Consider the following 17,472-nt stretch of genomic DNA (forward strand, 5'->3'; position numbering starts at 1 on the left):
AATGCCAAGTTCTGTGAAGAGAATTTACCTAGTACTGTTCTGAAGGCATAGTGATTCTGCAAATAGCTCACTAAACAATTTTAAGACTCACACACTTCAATTTTTTTAAAAGAGGGAATAAGACAACACCATATAAACAATGTCAAGATAATTACAGCTTCATGCTTAAAAATATACTGTCAGATATTTTTAGTCCATCCTCAGATATATTACAACATCCATTTCCAGAGATATAGTATTCCAATAGTTTTAACTTTAGTCTTAGGGTCTGCTTAGCCAGAACATTATTATTTAGAGAAGATCATGTCATGGTCACAAATACAAACACATGGAATGCTTCACATACAGACACGCTTTCTCTTTCAAAATGAATGAAAGCAAAACTTAGAGCCTCTGGGTATAGTAACCACCAACATGGGAAACTCGTGGATAATTTCAAAGTCTCAAGGTTATCGAGATACAGATTCAACTTTCCTTTATATTTGCCCTTCAAAATTGACTGAAAAAGACAAGAGTCAGAGCTGCTACCTAGCCCTGGAGGCTTCTCAATTTGCTGGCAATGATACCTTTCTTCCCCATTCATCTTAATAGTAAGTTTAAAAATTCTCTCTCTCCTATTTAAAGTTCTGAATTTACCCTAAATTATAATAACTTATAGTTCATCACCCCCTGGTTCTTTCTAAGCATTTATCACTGGAACTGAGAACCTCTTGCAGTTTAGACATTTTTCTAGTTGTCCAGGAAAACAAGTTGCTCTAAGATGCAAGCACTTGAACCAAGGCTTACTCCAGATGAACTGGGCTAAAGACCCACTGCCTGGTTAATTGACCTAGGTAAGAATTCTTTCCTGTCTCCAATCATCTACTATGTTTCCTCCCTTTCCCCTATAGGGTAGTGTTAGAGTCCCACTCAATGGCACCATTGTCCATGGAAAGACACATGGGCATGCTAAGGAAATCTTCTACAGCCCAAGTAAGTCCAGGTAGATGGCAAATGCTCACAACATAGACAGTCTTCCTCCCTTCAAGGACATGGAATCATCCAACTGCTGTATCATGGTTCATCCTCTGTGGCATTTACCTAACATAGTAATGTCACAATTTTTGATGAAGATGGACAGGAGAAGAAACACTAAAACTAGTACTTTTTCAGAAGAAATCATTACAAAAATACCCAGCAGAGATGCAGTTGAGGGTTTCTGCTTGTAGTATCTTATCAAGAACTGATTAGGGACTATGGCTATTAGTGATTTGCCTCTCCCCAAGGTCAGCAGTAGAACTCCAGTCAACTAACATGAACTCTAAACAGGGAGGTATAAGATATGCTGCCTCCCTAACATGTCTGAGCCATGCAAAAAGCCTATGTTTAGTGTCACATCTATTAATTCAGGATGTTAAAGATAGTTGAAATGTATCGTCAGCAATACTGAAGTCCAGATGACAAAGCATAAGGCTTTGGGCAGAAGTGGCCCACCTTTCACTTGAAGATCATGACTTAAGAAGGGAAAAGATGACATAAGACAGAAACAGCATATACTTTTCAGTAGTGAGTAATGAATCTGAATGGACATGAGATCAGAAGAATGAGTCCAAATCCTGAAATTATTAATATTAGCTATGTGACCATGAATAATTCATTGAGCCTCTCTGAATCTCTGTTTCTCCATCTGAAAAATAAAAACATCCTTGCCAGATCTGTCAGTCATACTGTGGCTGTGACTGGGCTTTTTAAACTTGCAGAGCTTTAGGTAAATGCCAGCTTTTGTCATCACTACCACAATGGTCCTCATCTCACCAGCAACAGAAAGAGCAGGTGCCTGGTAAAAAAATAAGGAAACAGATATACAATAATGAGAAATTTCAAAGACCCACTATCGTCACTGAAACAGTCAAGTTTAGTAGGGCAGGAATGTAACTCCCTCTCCTTTTCCACCTTAGGAAGAATTCATAAGATAATTGATTTGTGGAAGGCTTCAGTACTTTCTCAGGGAGAGTGGGTGTCCTTGTAGCTGGTGCAGTTATACCAGCTCTGGCTGTTTTAACATGAGGCAATTCTGCCCTCTCTACAACATTATCTCTTTCTCTCTTCATCTATATCTACTTATCAGTCATCTATCTATTATCCATGTATCTATCAATCATCTATCTAAAATCCATCTGTCAATCATCTATCACTGTTTTAAAGTTGTAGACATCACACTTCACCATACTGTTCAAAATGTTGCTTCTAAAACAATATTTTCCTACATACCCATGATACCACTAATATACTGAAGACATTAACAGTGATGTATATTATCTAATATACAGTTCATAGTAAGATTTATCTAACTTTCCCCAAATCCTTTATAGCTATTTTTTTGATGCAGAATTCAATAAAGACTCATGACTTGAATTGGAACGGCATGTCTCTTTAATCCCCTTTACTGTAGAATAGTATTTTATAACACTGACAATTTTAAAGATTTCAGGATGGTTATCTTGAAGAATGTCCCATCATCTGGACTTCTTATTGCCTTATGGTCAGATTGAGGTTAAATATTTTAGCAAGATTATTACCTAGGTGATGCTGTGTACACCCTACAAGTTGGCACATGTCAAGTTTTTCCCATTATTGGGATGCTAAATTTTATCACTTGGATTCAGAAGGCTTCCAGCAGACCTCTCTCCATTGTAAAGGTATCTTTTTCTCCTTTGTACTTAACTCATCTGTGAGGTGATCTTTTGGTACCCCCTTCTCCATACTTATAAGCCTACCATAACTATAATGAAATATAAATAAAACTGTTAAGAACGATGAGGAGCTTCATAAAGAAAGAACAACAGTAGCAATACATTTAAGAATCTTTCTACTTAAGGTGAAAAAAGGTGGGGGGGTTGGAATGGAAGGAAAGCATCAGGACCACAGGGAGCTTACTCTATTGACATCATCTATTTATATTTGCTTCCTCTCACTTCCTGGTACAGCATTTAGTCTAGTAGGAGATCTTTGACATGGAAGCACTTAATTACCTTCAGCAAATCAATTATAGTTTCAATGAAAATTCCAGCATTGAATAGGCAACATGATGGAAAAAAAGAGGGTAGGTGACGGGGTTTAGGCAGGGCTGGGGATGGTACTGTAAGAGAAAGAAGTTCTTTTAGGGTGGTGCTTGGCAATGCTATTTTCAGCCCAGAATAAGCCTAAGGTAAAATTCTGATGGATTTCATCCATCTCTCTTGGGTCAAGCCCTGCTGATGCAAACACACTGCTTGCTATGTAATCTTTCTTCTCATTTTCAGGCAGATTTAATGGACCCTGTCTTCTATGCTCACACAGTGCTTCAATCAGACTCAGCACAGTGTTGAGGTCTGCGCTGAAATCCTTTACACATGTGCCTCTCCTGTCTTTCCTAGGAACCTGTGAGCCCTGTGAGGGCAGAGCCTCTGCATCTGGTGTCCCTCACACCCAGCACAGTGGCTGTCACAGAGAAGGTGCTCGGGAAATGTTTAAAGCATGGAAGAGTAAATGACAGTCATGTTCTTTTGTCTCCTGACTTTACTTTCCCAGTAAGAGGTAGAGCTGGCATTCAAACAAAGATATTCTGGCTTTGGAGCCCATATTTTTAACCACTATCCACGGAGCAGTTCCCATGCCATTTGATCTCAACATGCATAGACTCATTTTAAAAGATAAAGTCCTTAGCCTTCAGCCGCGCATTAAAAGTCTTCTCCAGATTGGTCCTAATCTACTTCTCCAACTTATTTCCCAATATTTCCTACCTCCCACATGGTATTTCACTTCAATGGTTTATTTCCTGTCATGTTGCAATTTTTCTCATAGGAAATGGCCTCACTTTTCTACTATTTTCCGGCTTCCAAATCTCAATTAGCATAATTTAAAACACTTACTGAAAGGCTAACTAATCCCTGTACAGTTTTTCCATTCTTGCCTCTGGATGTTCTCTCTCCTTTTTCTGAATTCTCAAAGAATACTGGCTGAACTTTAAATTTGTCAGGTTCTGTTTGTGTTGTGATAGATAAAACATCGCAACTCTGTACACGTCCCCTATTAGACTATCAGAATGTTCAAGGTAAGACTCATGTCCGCCCCCAACGCCACCCTAGCAGACTAGGCTGCACATAACAGGCACTTGGAAGTTTTTCACATAAAGTAAATTTTTCTTGAATAATCCTGGCCTCAATTTATATTTTGTTTATTCTACCTATGTAGAAGAAATATTCATTCTTGATGGATCTGTCCAAAGCTAATCTCCTTCATAAACCCTTGCCTAAGTATGTAGCCTAACTAGCTCTCCTCATCGTTTACAGTGTGGTGTTTAAATGTATAAACCTTGATTCTATTTCAGTCCTGAAAATTATTAGCTGTTGATATTGGGCAAATTAACCATTTCTGTGCCTTAATTTTCTAAGCTGGTAATGATAACAGCATTGACTCCACAGGGTTATGTTTTTCTATAAGATAGAAATGAGTTAATTCCTGTAAAGTACATAAAATAGTATTACCATATCATAAGCACTCAATAAAAGCCATTTTCCAAAATTTTCTCAAATGGTTAGTATAATCCTCATTTGGCAATGATTATTTACCCATTGGTGACATATGTTGTATTGTTGCTAGAAACTTAAATTTAAATCAAGCATTATTAATGGATTTTTAATGGGCATATCTTATTTTCTTAAATAAACCATAAGCCTCAAGAGCAAGGGAGAACTTTGAATACTGAGTATATTCTACATGCCAAGAACCTAGCTAAGTGCTTCCTATAAATATTTCATTTATTTCTCACAATAATAGTATTAGCTAGTTATTATTTTCATAATATAGATAAGACAAAACAAAAATGAAGGTTTAAGAGAGTAAGTAATTTGTTCAAGTTTTCTAAGCTAGCAAGTAGTAGAGCTAGGACAGTTCTTGAAGGCAAAGATAATAATTCATGTTTCCCAGAGCACCCAATATATATTTATTAAAACAATTACCATCTATGTTTAATTATCTTTATTGCTATATATTTGTTGCTATAATATTTGCAGAATGTATACATTAGTTAGCTTTTCATTTTTAACCTATCCTAATACAGAGACCTTATTTTTGACTCTTAACATGCTTTTTTTAAAAAAAGTTTATCTTACATCCCATTTTAAAACCTTTTCCAGTTGTAACGATAAGAGCACGATATACTTTTAGTATATTTTAATATAACTAGAGACCTTTGTGAATTTTTGTTTTTGTTTTGTTTTACTATTCTCCATGCATTTGTGTTAATATGCATCAATTTATGTTTAGCTTTATCGTTATAATTGTATTGTACAGTATTGCCAGTATTGTACAGACAGTGAGGGGCACAGAAGAGACCAGAACCGGACTTCTTGATTCCCATCCTTGTGCTGTCTTAGTTAAGCTGCACTTTCATGTGGATATAAATAAACCCTGTGTTTTCTTTACATATACTACTTCCCACTTCATTTACTGTGTGGTGTAGGACCAGCACCTTTAGTGTAGCTATCATTACATATTCCCTATTAGAAAACAAAAGAGAAGGCATTAAAATAGGAAATATTTGAAGAGGCAAAAGCCCGGTGCAACCTTTCCACCTCTGCGCCTTCACTCATATTGATCCCCAAATGTCCTTTCTCTACATGTCCTTAAAGCAGTGCTACTCAAAAAGCGGTCAGATCATGGATGTCTAAGAATCGTCTACCACCGTGTGATGTGACAAGTACAGAAATAGAGAATGAGTATTTAGAAACAAGTATTAATGTATCAATTTAAAAGAGTAATTTGTTATATGTTAAATCTAATAATGACAAAACTTGGTCTTCCATTTTTTTGTCTTTTATTTTCCTAGTAATTAATTTTAATGGTACTGTGCAAAAATATTGGTTTCCAAAAGATTGGGAAGAAAATTGTCTTTCACTACAGAAAATTTGAAAGGCTCTGGTTTAAAGGGTTTAAGTTCGAGTGCCACCAATACTTTTATAAAGTATTCCTGATGTTCCTGATAAATAGAGCTTTTACTATTTACAACATTTGACCTAAGCCTTGTTAGGCCTCTTATCACTTCTACCTAGGCTAGTAATTATTAATATTTGTGTATCTGTCTTATATCTTTTGAATAATTACAACCTTACTGAGAGCAGGGTATGTACCCACAGCATATAATTCATAACTTTGCCTTATACTAATGGACTAGAAGGAATATCAGTTCCTGAACTCAGAAAAAAGATTCAGAGTAAATAATTTAAACAATGCCCAATTCTATATTTTTTACATGAATCTTTAGACCAGTGAGAAACCTGAACATATACAATAACCCTATTTCTGGCTAATGGGAAGATAATAAATTATCTTAAATATCTTATCTTAAAATCAAATTTGTATCTCAAGAAAGTCTAAGGACTACTGAGATCTTTGTATAAGCTCAGTTGATATCACATTTATGGCAATCTCCCAATGCAATCCCCACACTGAGTTGTGTACAATTGCATACCAATTCTCAAGCATGCAGACTCAAATACTTTACCAGTAGAGCTGATAATACTCCTAATTGTTAAGTGAGGAAATCAGTATAGGACATTTACTCTAGAAGTCAGCTCTAGACTCTACTCACCAAAGTATTCATCAGCAGGTGGATTTTCCATGTCATACAGCATCTTTTTGGTCAGGTGCTCAAGCTCATCTTCTGGACGGAATGAAGGGGGAACAGATGAAGGCCCCATTGACCCTGGGTGTCCACCCTGAAATGCAGAAAACACACTGTCCTTTAATTGCAACCTAAATCATCAACCAAGCAATCAATCTGAACAAGTAGTGTTTTGTATTGGAGAGGAAAAAACACTGGACGTGGCTATAAGGAGACTTGGGTTTTAGAATTAAGTTTTATCACTTATACAGTGGCTAACTTGGACATATCCCTTTATTTGCTTGCCTTATCTAGATGAGTCATCTATCCATCTTTAGAAATCCCTATTTACAACAGTTGGAATCTATTTTGTCCAACAATTGCTAAGCAATCACTATATACCGTTGTATATTTATAAAAAAGATTTTTTAAAAAATGAATGTTTCTTCTTTATAGACCTTACAGTCAAGTGGGAGATATGGGCATATTAATAACTAAAGGGAAAAAAGGGTGTAGAAAGTGCATAGTCAGGGTATACAGAAGGACCTCCAGAGAGGCAGCAGAGCAGACTAGTACTTATTCAGCTACAGAAGTGGAAACATGCAGGTCAAAGTTTCTCACATTCAGGTGAAAAACGTCAGGTAGCATAAGGAGATCCTGGCAGTTGTGGATTTCTGGGACTACATCCAAAGTTTGAGATAGGAAATGAGATGAGTCTTATCAGATACTAGGGTCCAGAAAGTGAACCTTTTGGTTCCAGTTCTTTCGTTCCAGTTAAGGAAGTTGAGTAATTTTTTTCCCCCCAGCACAGCATAAAGCAAGATTTCAAATGAGGATAAGTAGCATTGACATTGGGTGGATGTTTAATAGGTGAGTACGCCAGAAGTAAATCAATGTGAGAGAATCAAGTATCGGTTGAGATAGTACTTAAGATAATGAAGAACCCATGGTGTGTAGAGAAAGAAGAAAGCTCAGATACCAGATGTAAAGTAGCTTTGTGCTATGGAGGGAATTTATCATATTTCCTTTTGCCTATAACTTTGAAAATGTCCAATATCACACCCCGATATCCTTCATCAGTGTTATAAACTAAAAATACTAACATTAAAAGTTTAGAAATGATGATGATATCCAGTATGGCTAATGGGTGGTCAATTGAAAATGTCCTTGCTTTGATGTTTAAGTATCCTTAAAATAGTTGGGCAAGAGTTTATCTTTTCAGAAATTGTATGTGAATCAGTTCGACAAAATTAAAAGCTGCATATTCATTTTCCCATTATCTTTAGTTCACCAAATGAGTTCCTGGATGCGAAAATACTGTAAAGTATAAATGTTATAATTCTTACTATTAACAGGTATTTCAACAACTGCAAGATGGGTATTAATGATTTGTGTGATGTCTAAGGCATGGCATACCTTCTAAATATGGCTTAGAATGCTGACTGGTACCTATTTGGCCTTTTCTGTATAATACTTTTCCATTTTTGGGTTTGGAGTACAATACACAGTAGGCTGAAAAGGCCAGGAATCTTTTATGTTGGTCAGTAACCTTACTCTGAGATGTTACTTTGTTATTGAACAATTTGGTTTAGAGATTGGAAAGCAGTGAATAAACTATGGCATATGGTCAAGATACAAAACAAGAATTTAAGCTATATGTGCAGATCTGAAGAATCCTTATATTAATTTCCTCCTTGTAAAATAGGGAAGTTGAGACCCAGAAAGATCAGAGAGGGGTAGTAATGGTAAAGTTCAGGACAAAACCCCATCTTAGACTTACTCATTCGTCCAATAAACATTAAAGGTTAAACTTAGGGCCTCCTCTAAACTGTAAACATCACCTGCAGTATAGGGTTGGGATGGAGATTAAGGGTGCTATTGAATTATTCATTTATTCTTCTGCTTATTAATTTAGTCACTTGTTCTTACAGTGTCTATTTTGTATAGCCTCTGCAAGCAAAGCACTAGAGAAGGACACAAAAATGTACTGGACACAGTCTTTGCCTCTGAGAGGATGGAGTCTAGTGGGGATAGGAAATATGAAAAAAATGATTAAGTATAAAAAGCACAGTATATTATTGGTGGGCATTTACATAGACATGAACATTGGATGAGTGATTTTGCCAGTACTATTAAACTTTAAATTATATACATGGTATCCACTTCTAGGAAATACTCATATAAGTACATAAAGTTATATGACCAGGACTAGTCACAGGAACTGTATTGGAGAGGAGGAACAAAATGTAACAATGCAACTATCAAAGGAATCACCTACATAGACAATGATATGTATATACATTGTAAATCTCTAAGTACAGTGTACAAAGATGACCAAGATGTGATGACACATTAACAAATCCAGTTGCAGAACAGGATATCTAAGTGATGGTCTCATTTGGTAAAAATAAGTACAGTTTAATTATTTATAGATTTGTATAGACATAGGAAAAAAGTTTGAAAAGACATATACTAAAATGTTAAAGGAGATTATCTCAGGGGCATGGGATCCTAGGGAGCCTTCACTTTCTAAATTTGTTTTTTATTGTACAGTATGTAGTTCTACTTTTGTAATTCATGAAATATAACTTATTTTTTACATGATGATTTCATATGATAAAGATATGCTGGATACTGCCGAACTCCTGGAGCAGGCTTCTACCCAGGTAAGTGGAAGACTCTGAGAGCAGCAAAAGGTCAGAGTTGAGAAGCAGTTTGGTGTGAGTAGAGAAAATTACAAGTGGTTCAGTGTTCAAGTCTGGAGGAATAGAAAGACAGGCAAAGCCAGCTAATCACTGCCATGCTGTGTGGAGATGGTTAGGGCTTCTACGAACCAGGGCTCTAGGCTTTGGGGGACACCTTGGACAACTCTCACAATCTGATGAACTAAACTCCCTTTGACAAAATAAAAACGGCATCCATAAAAATGCACACAAAATTTACTTATAATTTCAAGAACTTCATAGACCACAGGGGACATATCTGCATGTTCTCACTTAGGAACAACCAGGCAATAGAAACCATAGTAGGGATTTTTAGCAGGGGAGTGATCTAATTAGCTTTAGAAAGTTCTCCCTGGAATGGAGGAAGGTGGATGGGAGAGCTATGAGACTGGAATGAAAGGTGGGAGTTTATCTTAATATATTTGTGTATATTAAAGGAATATATTCGTGGCAGTATCATTATGGCTGGAGAGACAGAGATTTGGCTATAACATTCACTTGGCATCCTTAGGCGAGTCTGCTAACCTTTCATAACTTTGCATTTCCTTCCGTACAATGAATGGGCTTGAATTTAAAGGGAGATAACCTGCATTTTATGCTAAATAGAACTTAACTGCTTTTAGACCATTGGAACAAAGAGGTTCTCTTTGAATCTCCCAACCTGCCTCTGAGGAAGGGGATTATCTTAGTTCAGGTAACAAAATTGAAAATGAGATGGGAACGTGACCTATACCTCTTTTCCAGCCAAGCTTGCAATAGAAGGAGAGCTTGAGCCCAAAATACGGTGCCACCTGACTCTAAATTTCATGCATTTTTTTCCCCAACCAAACATTACTTCCCATATAGAAAGTGCTAGAAAAGTATAAAATATTACCTCTAGTATTGGTGCTACCTGTTTTAATTAAGCCAAACAATTATTGAAGAAAACTAGATTAATTCCTGTTTTTAGACTTCTGGTGGACCCTTAGAGAATGGACATAATTTATCATTGTCTGAGCCTAATGTCTGCCTCCCTTTCAACACAAAGGTAGCAAGAAAGCAAGTCTCTCCTTTAAAAATGTAAGCCAGAAATTTAGATTCTATCCATAGCACTTACATTTCAAGAAGTAGTCTAATTTCAAAGTGCTTACCTTGTCCGTATTTTACAGATTGAGAAAAATGTATCATTCTTTTATTCTCCAAATACTCCTTCCTATTTGCTTGCCATACTGTTTCTGAAATAACAAAATTGGAAAGGCTCTTTTCTTTTAGATTCTAATTCTTGCATATAATGCCAATTGTGGATTCCCGGCATTTCTTATGAGGAAAGGCCCCAACAGATAATTTCTCAGAGTGTTTCTGAACTTTATTTTGGCTACAAAACTGCCTCCCCCAGTGCATAATACTTAACGCCTGTGTTATACACAAGGCTCCTCAGTTAAGAGTTCTCTCTCACAGCAAAGGAGAGTTAAGAGTTCTCTCTCACAGCCTAGGGTGTTGAGTGTTCAAGTCCTGTAAGCAGGATTTTAGTACTATTCTCACTCTGATAAACAGAGATTACCCCCTAATTTCTCTGTCCCAGTAGTCCTAAGAAAAATTAACAACTGTGTCCAACTTGGTTTTTAATACACAACTTTTAGCACAGTATATGGATAATAAAACACGATAGAAAATGTGTGGTGCTGGGTGTTGGAAGGGGATGATTTGCATTAGTTTGTTTTTTATTTCTTCGAAAGCAGAAATGTGAACAGCATCAGTGGCATAATTTACTGGGGCATAATGATTCCTTATATTTGCATGACCCTTTTCAAGGTGCTTGGTTTCACATGTATACAATCTCAAGTGTCTATACAATGGCTGTGTATAATATGTAATCCTATCTCATGGGTGAGAAAGCTGAGGCTCAAGAAGATAGGTGGGCTACCTTGTGTGAAGTACCACTGCTTAAAAATGGCATGAACACTGAAACTCAGATGGACTGGGCCAGGCACGTTTCTGCTCAACGTCAATGTGTCTCAGAAATGATATTGTTTCTTTGAGTCTGTCTAGGGCTATGATTCTCTAGTAATTTGGATTTTAATCTTCTGAGTCTATTATCTAAGCAAAGATTTTTTTCAGAGTAAAGGTTTGCTGCTAAACAGCAAAACAAAGGCACTGTGAAACAAATATAAGCAAAGCTTCTGGGCTTTCCTTAAAAAAAGGCTTTTGTACAAGTATCCACATTAATCACTGATATGTATGTTTGGTGAAATGCCTGAAGCTCTTAGTAAAGAGAAAATAACATGATATAATCCACAGGTGAATTATCAAGTAATAGATTTTAGAGGACTCCTTCAAGATTTTCTTAACATACCCTTCCTAAGGGATTGCCAGGTGCCAAGAACTATAATTATAAAGTCAAATTATTCAGAGTTCCTGCCTCTGACAACTCACAGTTTAGGAAGAAAGAGACATGAAAATAGGCCATTACGACAAAATGTAAGCACTAAAACACAGGTCTAAATTCAGCGCTCTGAGATGGAAGAAGGCTGCCAGAAAGAGATGACCTTTTAGTTTGATACTGAAGGATAAATTGGATTTCACCAGACTTAGAAAGCAAGAATAAAAGGACAGAAAATAGGAAAGAAATAAAGAAAAAAAAATGAAGACATTGTAAGTACAATATATAAAAAATAACATGTACATCTGAAAGAATGTTAAGAAATAGAGGAGAGACAGAGTGAGGATGAGGCAAGAGTAATGGGATGTGGACAATGGCTAGACTTTGTTTTAGGTAATAGAAAATCATTAGGAGATTTTAAAATGAGAGCTGAGATTATTAAAACCGTGCTTCTGAAACAAGCATATTGGCAAACATCTTCAAACACCATAGTCAAAGACACCTTAAAAGATGCAACCAGACATCATGACATTTCTGAGCAATTTGAGAGCTAATAGTAATATATTAGCTTAAAAATAACTGTAAATTTTACTAAGCATAGCTGAGACTGCTAACTGCTCATCAAAATCTGTTTCCTCCTCTTTCTGGGGACATGGCTAGACTATTATTTCCCATGCTCCTTTGTAGTTAGATATGGCCATGTGAGGCACAAGGAGAGGAAGATTACCATGTGGAGGAAAGCCAGCCACTAACCAAGGCTGGCTTGCCCTACAATGTTACAGTTAAGGAGACTGGAAACAAATATGCTCAAAGGTTAATGGTTGAAAGTTGTGGGAAAGCGAGTGGTTTATATTCTATTTCTGTGTTTCAGTATTTTTGTTTTTCTACAATAAAGATTTTTTTTTTCTCAGATGAAAAACATCCAGGTATCTGCAATGGATTCTTTTTTTTTTTTTTTTTTTTTTTTGAGACAGAGTCTCACTTTGTTGCCCAGGCTAGAGTGAGTGCCCTGGCGTGAGCCTGGCTCACAGCAACCTCAATCTCCGGGGCTCAGCGATCCTACTGCCTCAGCCTCCCGAGTAGCTGGGACTACAGGCATGCGCCACCATGCCCGGCTAATTTTTTGTATATATATTTTTAGTTGGTCAATTAATTTATTTCTATTTTTGGTAGAGACGGGGTCTCGCTCAGGCTGGTTTCAAACTCCTGACCTTGAGCAATCTGCCTGCCTGGGCCTCCCAAAGTGCTAGGATTACAGGCGTGAGCCACCACGCCCGGCCTTGCAATGGATTCTTTGTCATTGCTGTTCTCGTGTTAGGGGCCCAGGTGATTGTCATTCAAGGGAAGATTTAATATGAAGCCACATCTGCATCTAGGCCCCTGGCAAACCTTATGGGTGGGACTGTGAAATAATAAGGACTTGTTTCTGAAACAAACTACACATGGATAGAATCCTTGATGAAAAAGGAAATTCTGCCAGATGAACACAAATAACAATAGCCACCATATTTACGTAACACTTCATGGTGTTTGAAGTGTTTTATACATTCTTACATGGAAACCTGTAAGTATAGAAGACCTGACTATTTAGAATCTCTTTAATCTTAGTGCTGCCTTTAACTTGTCCAGTGGTTTGCTCAAATCATTTCCATTTCCTAGGCCTCAGTTTCTTTATGTGTAAAATGTTATTTTGAAAGATTCCTTTGATTCTATTCATTTTTTTGTGTGCCCATAATATGTAGCAGGGCATATATCATTACCAATCTTTAGAGTGAAATCACAGATATTCATATTTACAGATCCTTTGTAGTCTATAAAAACAGACACACACTGAGTAAGTGGAAACCTCATTATTACAGAGATTTCCATTTGTAAGAGGACTTAAGCCACTTGTCAGCATCCGCTGAAACATCCAGAACTTCATTCAGCATTCTGAATCTGAGTAAGCAGTTGGCAGGTCGCGGCGTTTCTGCAGCCTACTGAACTTTCACTACACCGGGGCATGAAATCAAGAACACGTAAAGGTTAACCTCCTTATCCCACCCCTGCCCGTTGCTTGGGTGGAGAAGGAAAAATTCCATCTTCCCTTCTAAAGAAAAAGGGAAGCATGGTAAACAGCATGCAATGATGTGTAAATGGCTCTCAGGAGAACCCCCCTACACCTTGAATCTTTGTTACCACAATTTAGCCCTTTAAATATGTGTGCTAATGACCCATTTTACAAAATGGCCACCCACCCTCTATCACCATGTCAGTGTCCCAAATTACTCAGATACTGACTTGGTGTGGTCATTTTTTCTCCCTTGAGTCCTTACGTGCTGTTGATTTGCTACTTACATAGTGCTAGATAACTTGAACTGAGTGCAAATCTGAACCTCACCAGAAAAGCACTGCTTAGGCAGATAAAACACCGGGAAAAAGCAGCCAAGATATTCAAGAAGACTACATGATAATGAATACTCTATCACTCTGGGTACCAGAGCTGCTCATTTTTCTTGTCCATTTGTAATGATGTACAAGAGGTTCCTTCTCTAGGAGGAAAATAACTTCAATTATGTGTTCTTGAAAAAAAGAAACATTGAAATTATCTTCTTTTCAAAAGGTAGAATTAGCCTTGCTTTAGAGCTGAAAGCCTGCCAGAAAAAATATATTTCTGATATTTTCGTTCTTTTTTTTTTTTTCCCTATTTAGCTGTGTTAAGTTTGTAGTTTGCAATTTCCTGTGGCTGCTCCTACTTTTTGACTCTCCCTGAATTATCACACTTTACTCTCAACATCTCGCTGTTTAAATGGAAGGAGCACCCTTCTGGCCAGGGACAGGTAATTTGCTGGACTCCTACTCTATTTCAGGTTAAAAGCAATGGCCAAAGAGAAGTAAGGAAGAGGGAAGAGGGAGGAGGAAAGGTGCCTATCTGGTAACAATTAAAAACCTATACAGGAACATTCCTCACAGTTCCCTGGGAGTAGAAAAGCATGCTTTTGGTTCTACTGTTATGTTCTATTTTCTTGCAGAATAAACAGTAAGGACAAAAAGACGACCCAGACATTTTGACTTTAAAAGTTTTAGTCTAGTTTTGAAATCCATTCCAGTCAGTCTTCAACTTTCAACAGCTTGAAAGTTTTCTGACAACCTCTACTTTCTCTTACTTCCTTTCTCACACCGTGCATTAATGCCTCTAAATCATTTTTCTTAAGCCAAACTGGGAATCGTAGCCAAGGGCTGATGATTCTCAACTGCAGAGTGGTTGATGGAAAAGCTGCTGTAGCAAAGGAAAGGCCTGGCCATCCACCATGGGGGTGCTGCTGTTTGCACACCAGGCTTTTATGACAATCTAGACTGAGCAGAGGTAATGGCCTCGCTCCAAACACTCCTCTCTCAGTCCCCATGTGTCCAGGTAGCCTCAACAGCACCTGGGCTTGGAGCATCCTAGTCTTAGGCCTGATGTCTAGCATATCACTTAAGTTCCCTGAGAATTTCTTTTTTTATTATTGATTTTCTCATATATATAAACTGGAGGATTATAATAACCAGTTCATATAAAGAAGCTTGTAAAATATTCAAAATCAAATAAATGGCAGTTATAATTATCAGGAGGGACAACTTAGAAACCACTCAAAAAGATGACATTCTTCTTGGTAGTGGAATGTTTGCAGAGTAAGATCTCTCCAGTCACTCTCCACTTTCCTATCTGCTGAAAAAGTACTTCAGCATAGTATACCTGGATTTCACATTAATTGTTTTAGCAAGCGATGTAATTACTCAGAGTACTTTTTAACTATAAATCTTGAAGTACACGACATTTGGTGAACGTATGCCTTGCTGGCTCTCCAAATTGTGAACGCTTCTATATCCTAGCCTTTGGCACCAAAAAAACAAAGTAAAGCTCATGTTTGGCTTTTCAGAGCAGAGCGGCCATCCTTATGCTTTCCTACCTGGCTGAGCTCCAGGTAGACAAGATAGAACCACTGATGCTATTATTCTGTCTGGCAGGCAAGAAGTAAGCAAGACGAGTAGCATGAGCCCCAGATCCTCAGGGTCAGGGAGAAGCTAGGTCACAGATCATTTGCCAATCTAACTCACTGCTCTCATTTCACTGCCCCTTCCCTTCCCTCTAGACCTCCAAGGGGGCCCTGCTTAAAGGGGAAAGCCAGATGTCTCTGTGGGGTGAAAAGATCTCTCTCAATTTGCTCTACAGGAGGCTAAAAGAAGTTATTTCCACAATACTATGACTAAAACCTATATGTAGTTTTTTCCATTAATTAGGCTTTAGATAAGTTATGCATATGGGATTGGATATAGCAAAGGCAAGAGAATTAAAAGACATTATTTCCATTAGTTGGCTTCACCTCCACAAGACTCACGACATAAAAGTTTGATGAATGGAATGAGCTGTTGTTCAAGGTTGTGTTTTCAAACTAAATCTTGTCTTGGCCTTAGCCGTGCCCCACTAGTACCTGGCAGTGACTTCCCCTGAGAAGACATTTCATCTTTATTTTGTTGCCTAGAACAATGCAACAGACTAGGCACTAGTTGCTCAATGTTGGGGAAAAAAGGTTTTACCACAATATACACCTGTCTATGCACTGTCCCATAGAAAAGCTGTCTTCAATCAGAAGCTGCACTTTTAACAAAGCTCTAACAAAAAGATGCCATAATTTTTGCCTTCCTAGGGGCCCAGCCCTCACTGTGGCTCTAATTCACTGTCTGTTCAAAATGGGGTCTTGCCAATCCCTTATCATTAGATATTTGGATTGTGCTGTAATTCTTGCCATTATAATGTTAAAAAATGGTAAGATAGTAAAATGGTACATCTGACCACTACAAATATATAAAAATACATATGCAAGAATGCCAGTGTATGTGTCTATATAAGTATTTAAAAACAGATACTAGAAGTAAATATACCAAAAGGCTAACAAAGTTTATGTCAGGATGGTGGGATTATGAGAAATTTAAGGTTTTTAAAAATAATTTTAAAATTATCTAAATAAATGTAATAAAAATGAATGACTCTTCAGAAATAACAAGAAATATACTTTATAAAACATGGGGTTCTGGTCTTGTTAGTATTTTCAGGTATGAAGCCAGGAAAGAATGGAAAGCCCCAAGTGTGGACAAGTTGTTGATAAAAAGTAGGCACCTAGATTTTCAGTCTGATATGCACAGAAACACTTTCCTACTGTACAAGCTGTTTCTATCTAGTGGGCTTGACAGATGCCTGAACGTGACACAAGACACTGAAATAACATGCAAATCAGTTTTCGGTTTTAATATGCAAATACGACACTTGGCACATCACTTTCCATGGCTGAGGTAAATTTCTGTTTTTGAGTTTTTCGTGGGAAATGCAAACCAGCAAACAAATGGTTACCTCCCCATATTTCATCTAACACAAGGTGGTTTTTATTTGAGTCAGAGGGGTTCTTGCTCTGCAATCCAAAGTACTAGGGATGTAAAGAAAGGGTATGTGTTTCATTCAATAACAATGCCACGCTAGGCGAACAAGGCAAACAAGCCTACCTTCTGACAGACACACTGATCTCACTGGATTTCTGGGCCTCAGCAGGGAGGCAGGCAAAGTGCCTAAGTGAAAATAATAGAGAAAAGGTTTTTTGCTTGACCTGTGAAAATGAAATCAAGGTAGGTCAACGTGGTGGGAAGATTAGCTTCTAGTCAGAGACAAAGAAGAGGAAGAAGTCAAAAGTCCTTGTTTCTAGGGTATTCAATCAGTGCAGAAAAACAGTAGCTTATGATTACATCTATATTAA

The 17,472-nt window shown here is 37.4% G+C and overlaps 1 protein-coding gene across 9 annotated transcripts in view; it reads right to left on the reverse strand.

Annotated features, from left to right (window-relative positions):
- The window catches only part of LPP (LIM domain containing preferred translocation partner in lipoma), a 669,323-nt gene that overhangs the window by 159,844 nt on the left and 492,007 nt on the right, over window positions 1-17,472 (reverse strand). For all 9 annotated transcript variants that reach the window (XM_076003023.1, XM_076003032.1, XM_020286688.2 and 6 more), the window contains one exon: window positions 6,611-6,737. In XM_076003023.1, coding sequence (XP_075859138.1) covers window positions 6,611-6,737 — 127 coding nt within the window. The remainder of the gene's footprint in view (window positions 1-6,610; window positions 6,738-17,472) is intronic.

This window comes from Microcebus murinus, chromosome 1 (genome assembly GCF_040939455.1).
Source record: "Microcebus murinus isolate Inina chromosome 1, M.murinus_Inina_mat1.0, whole genome shotgun sequence".
NCBI lineage: Eukaryota > Metazoa > Chordata > Mammalia > Primates > Cheirogaleidae > Microcebus > Microcebus murinus.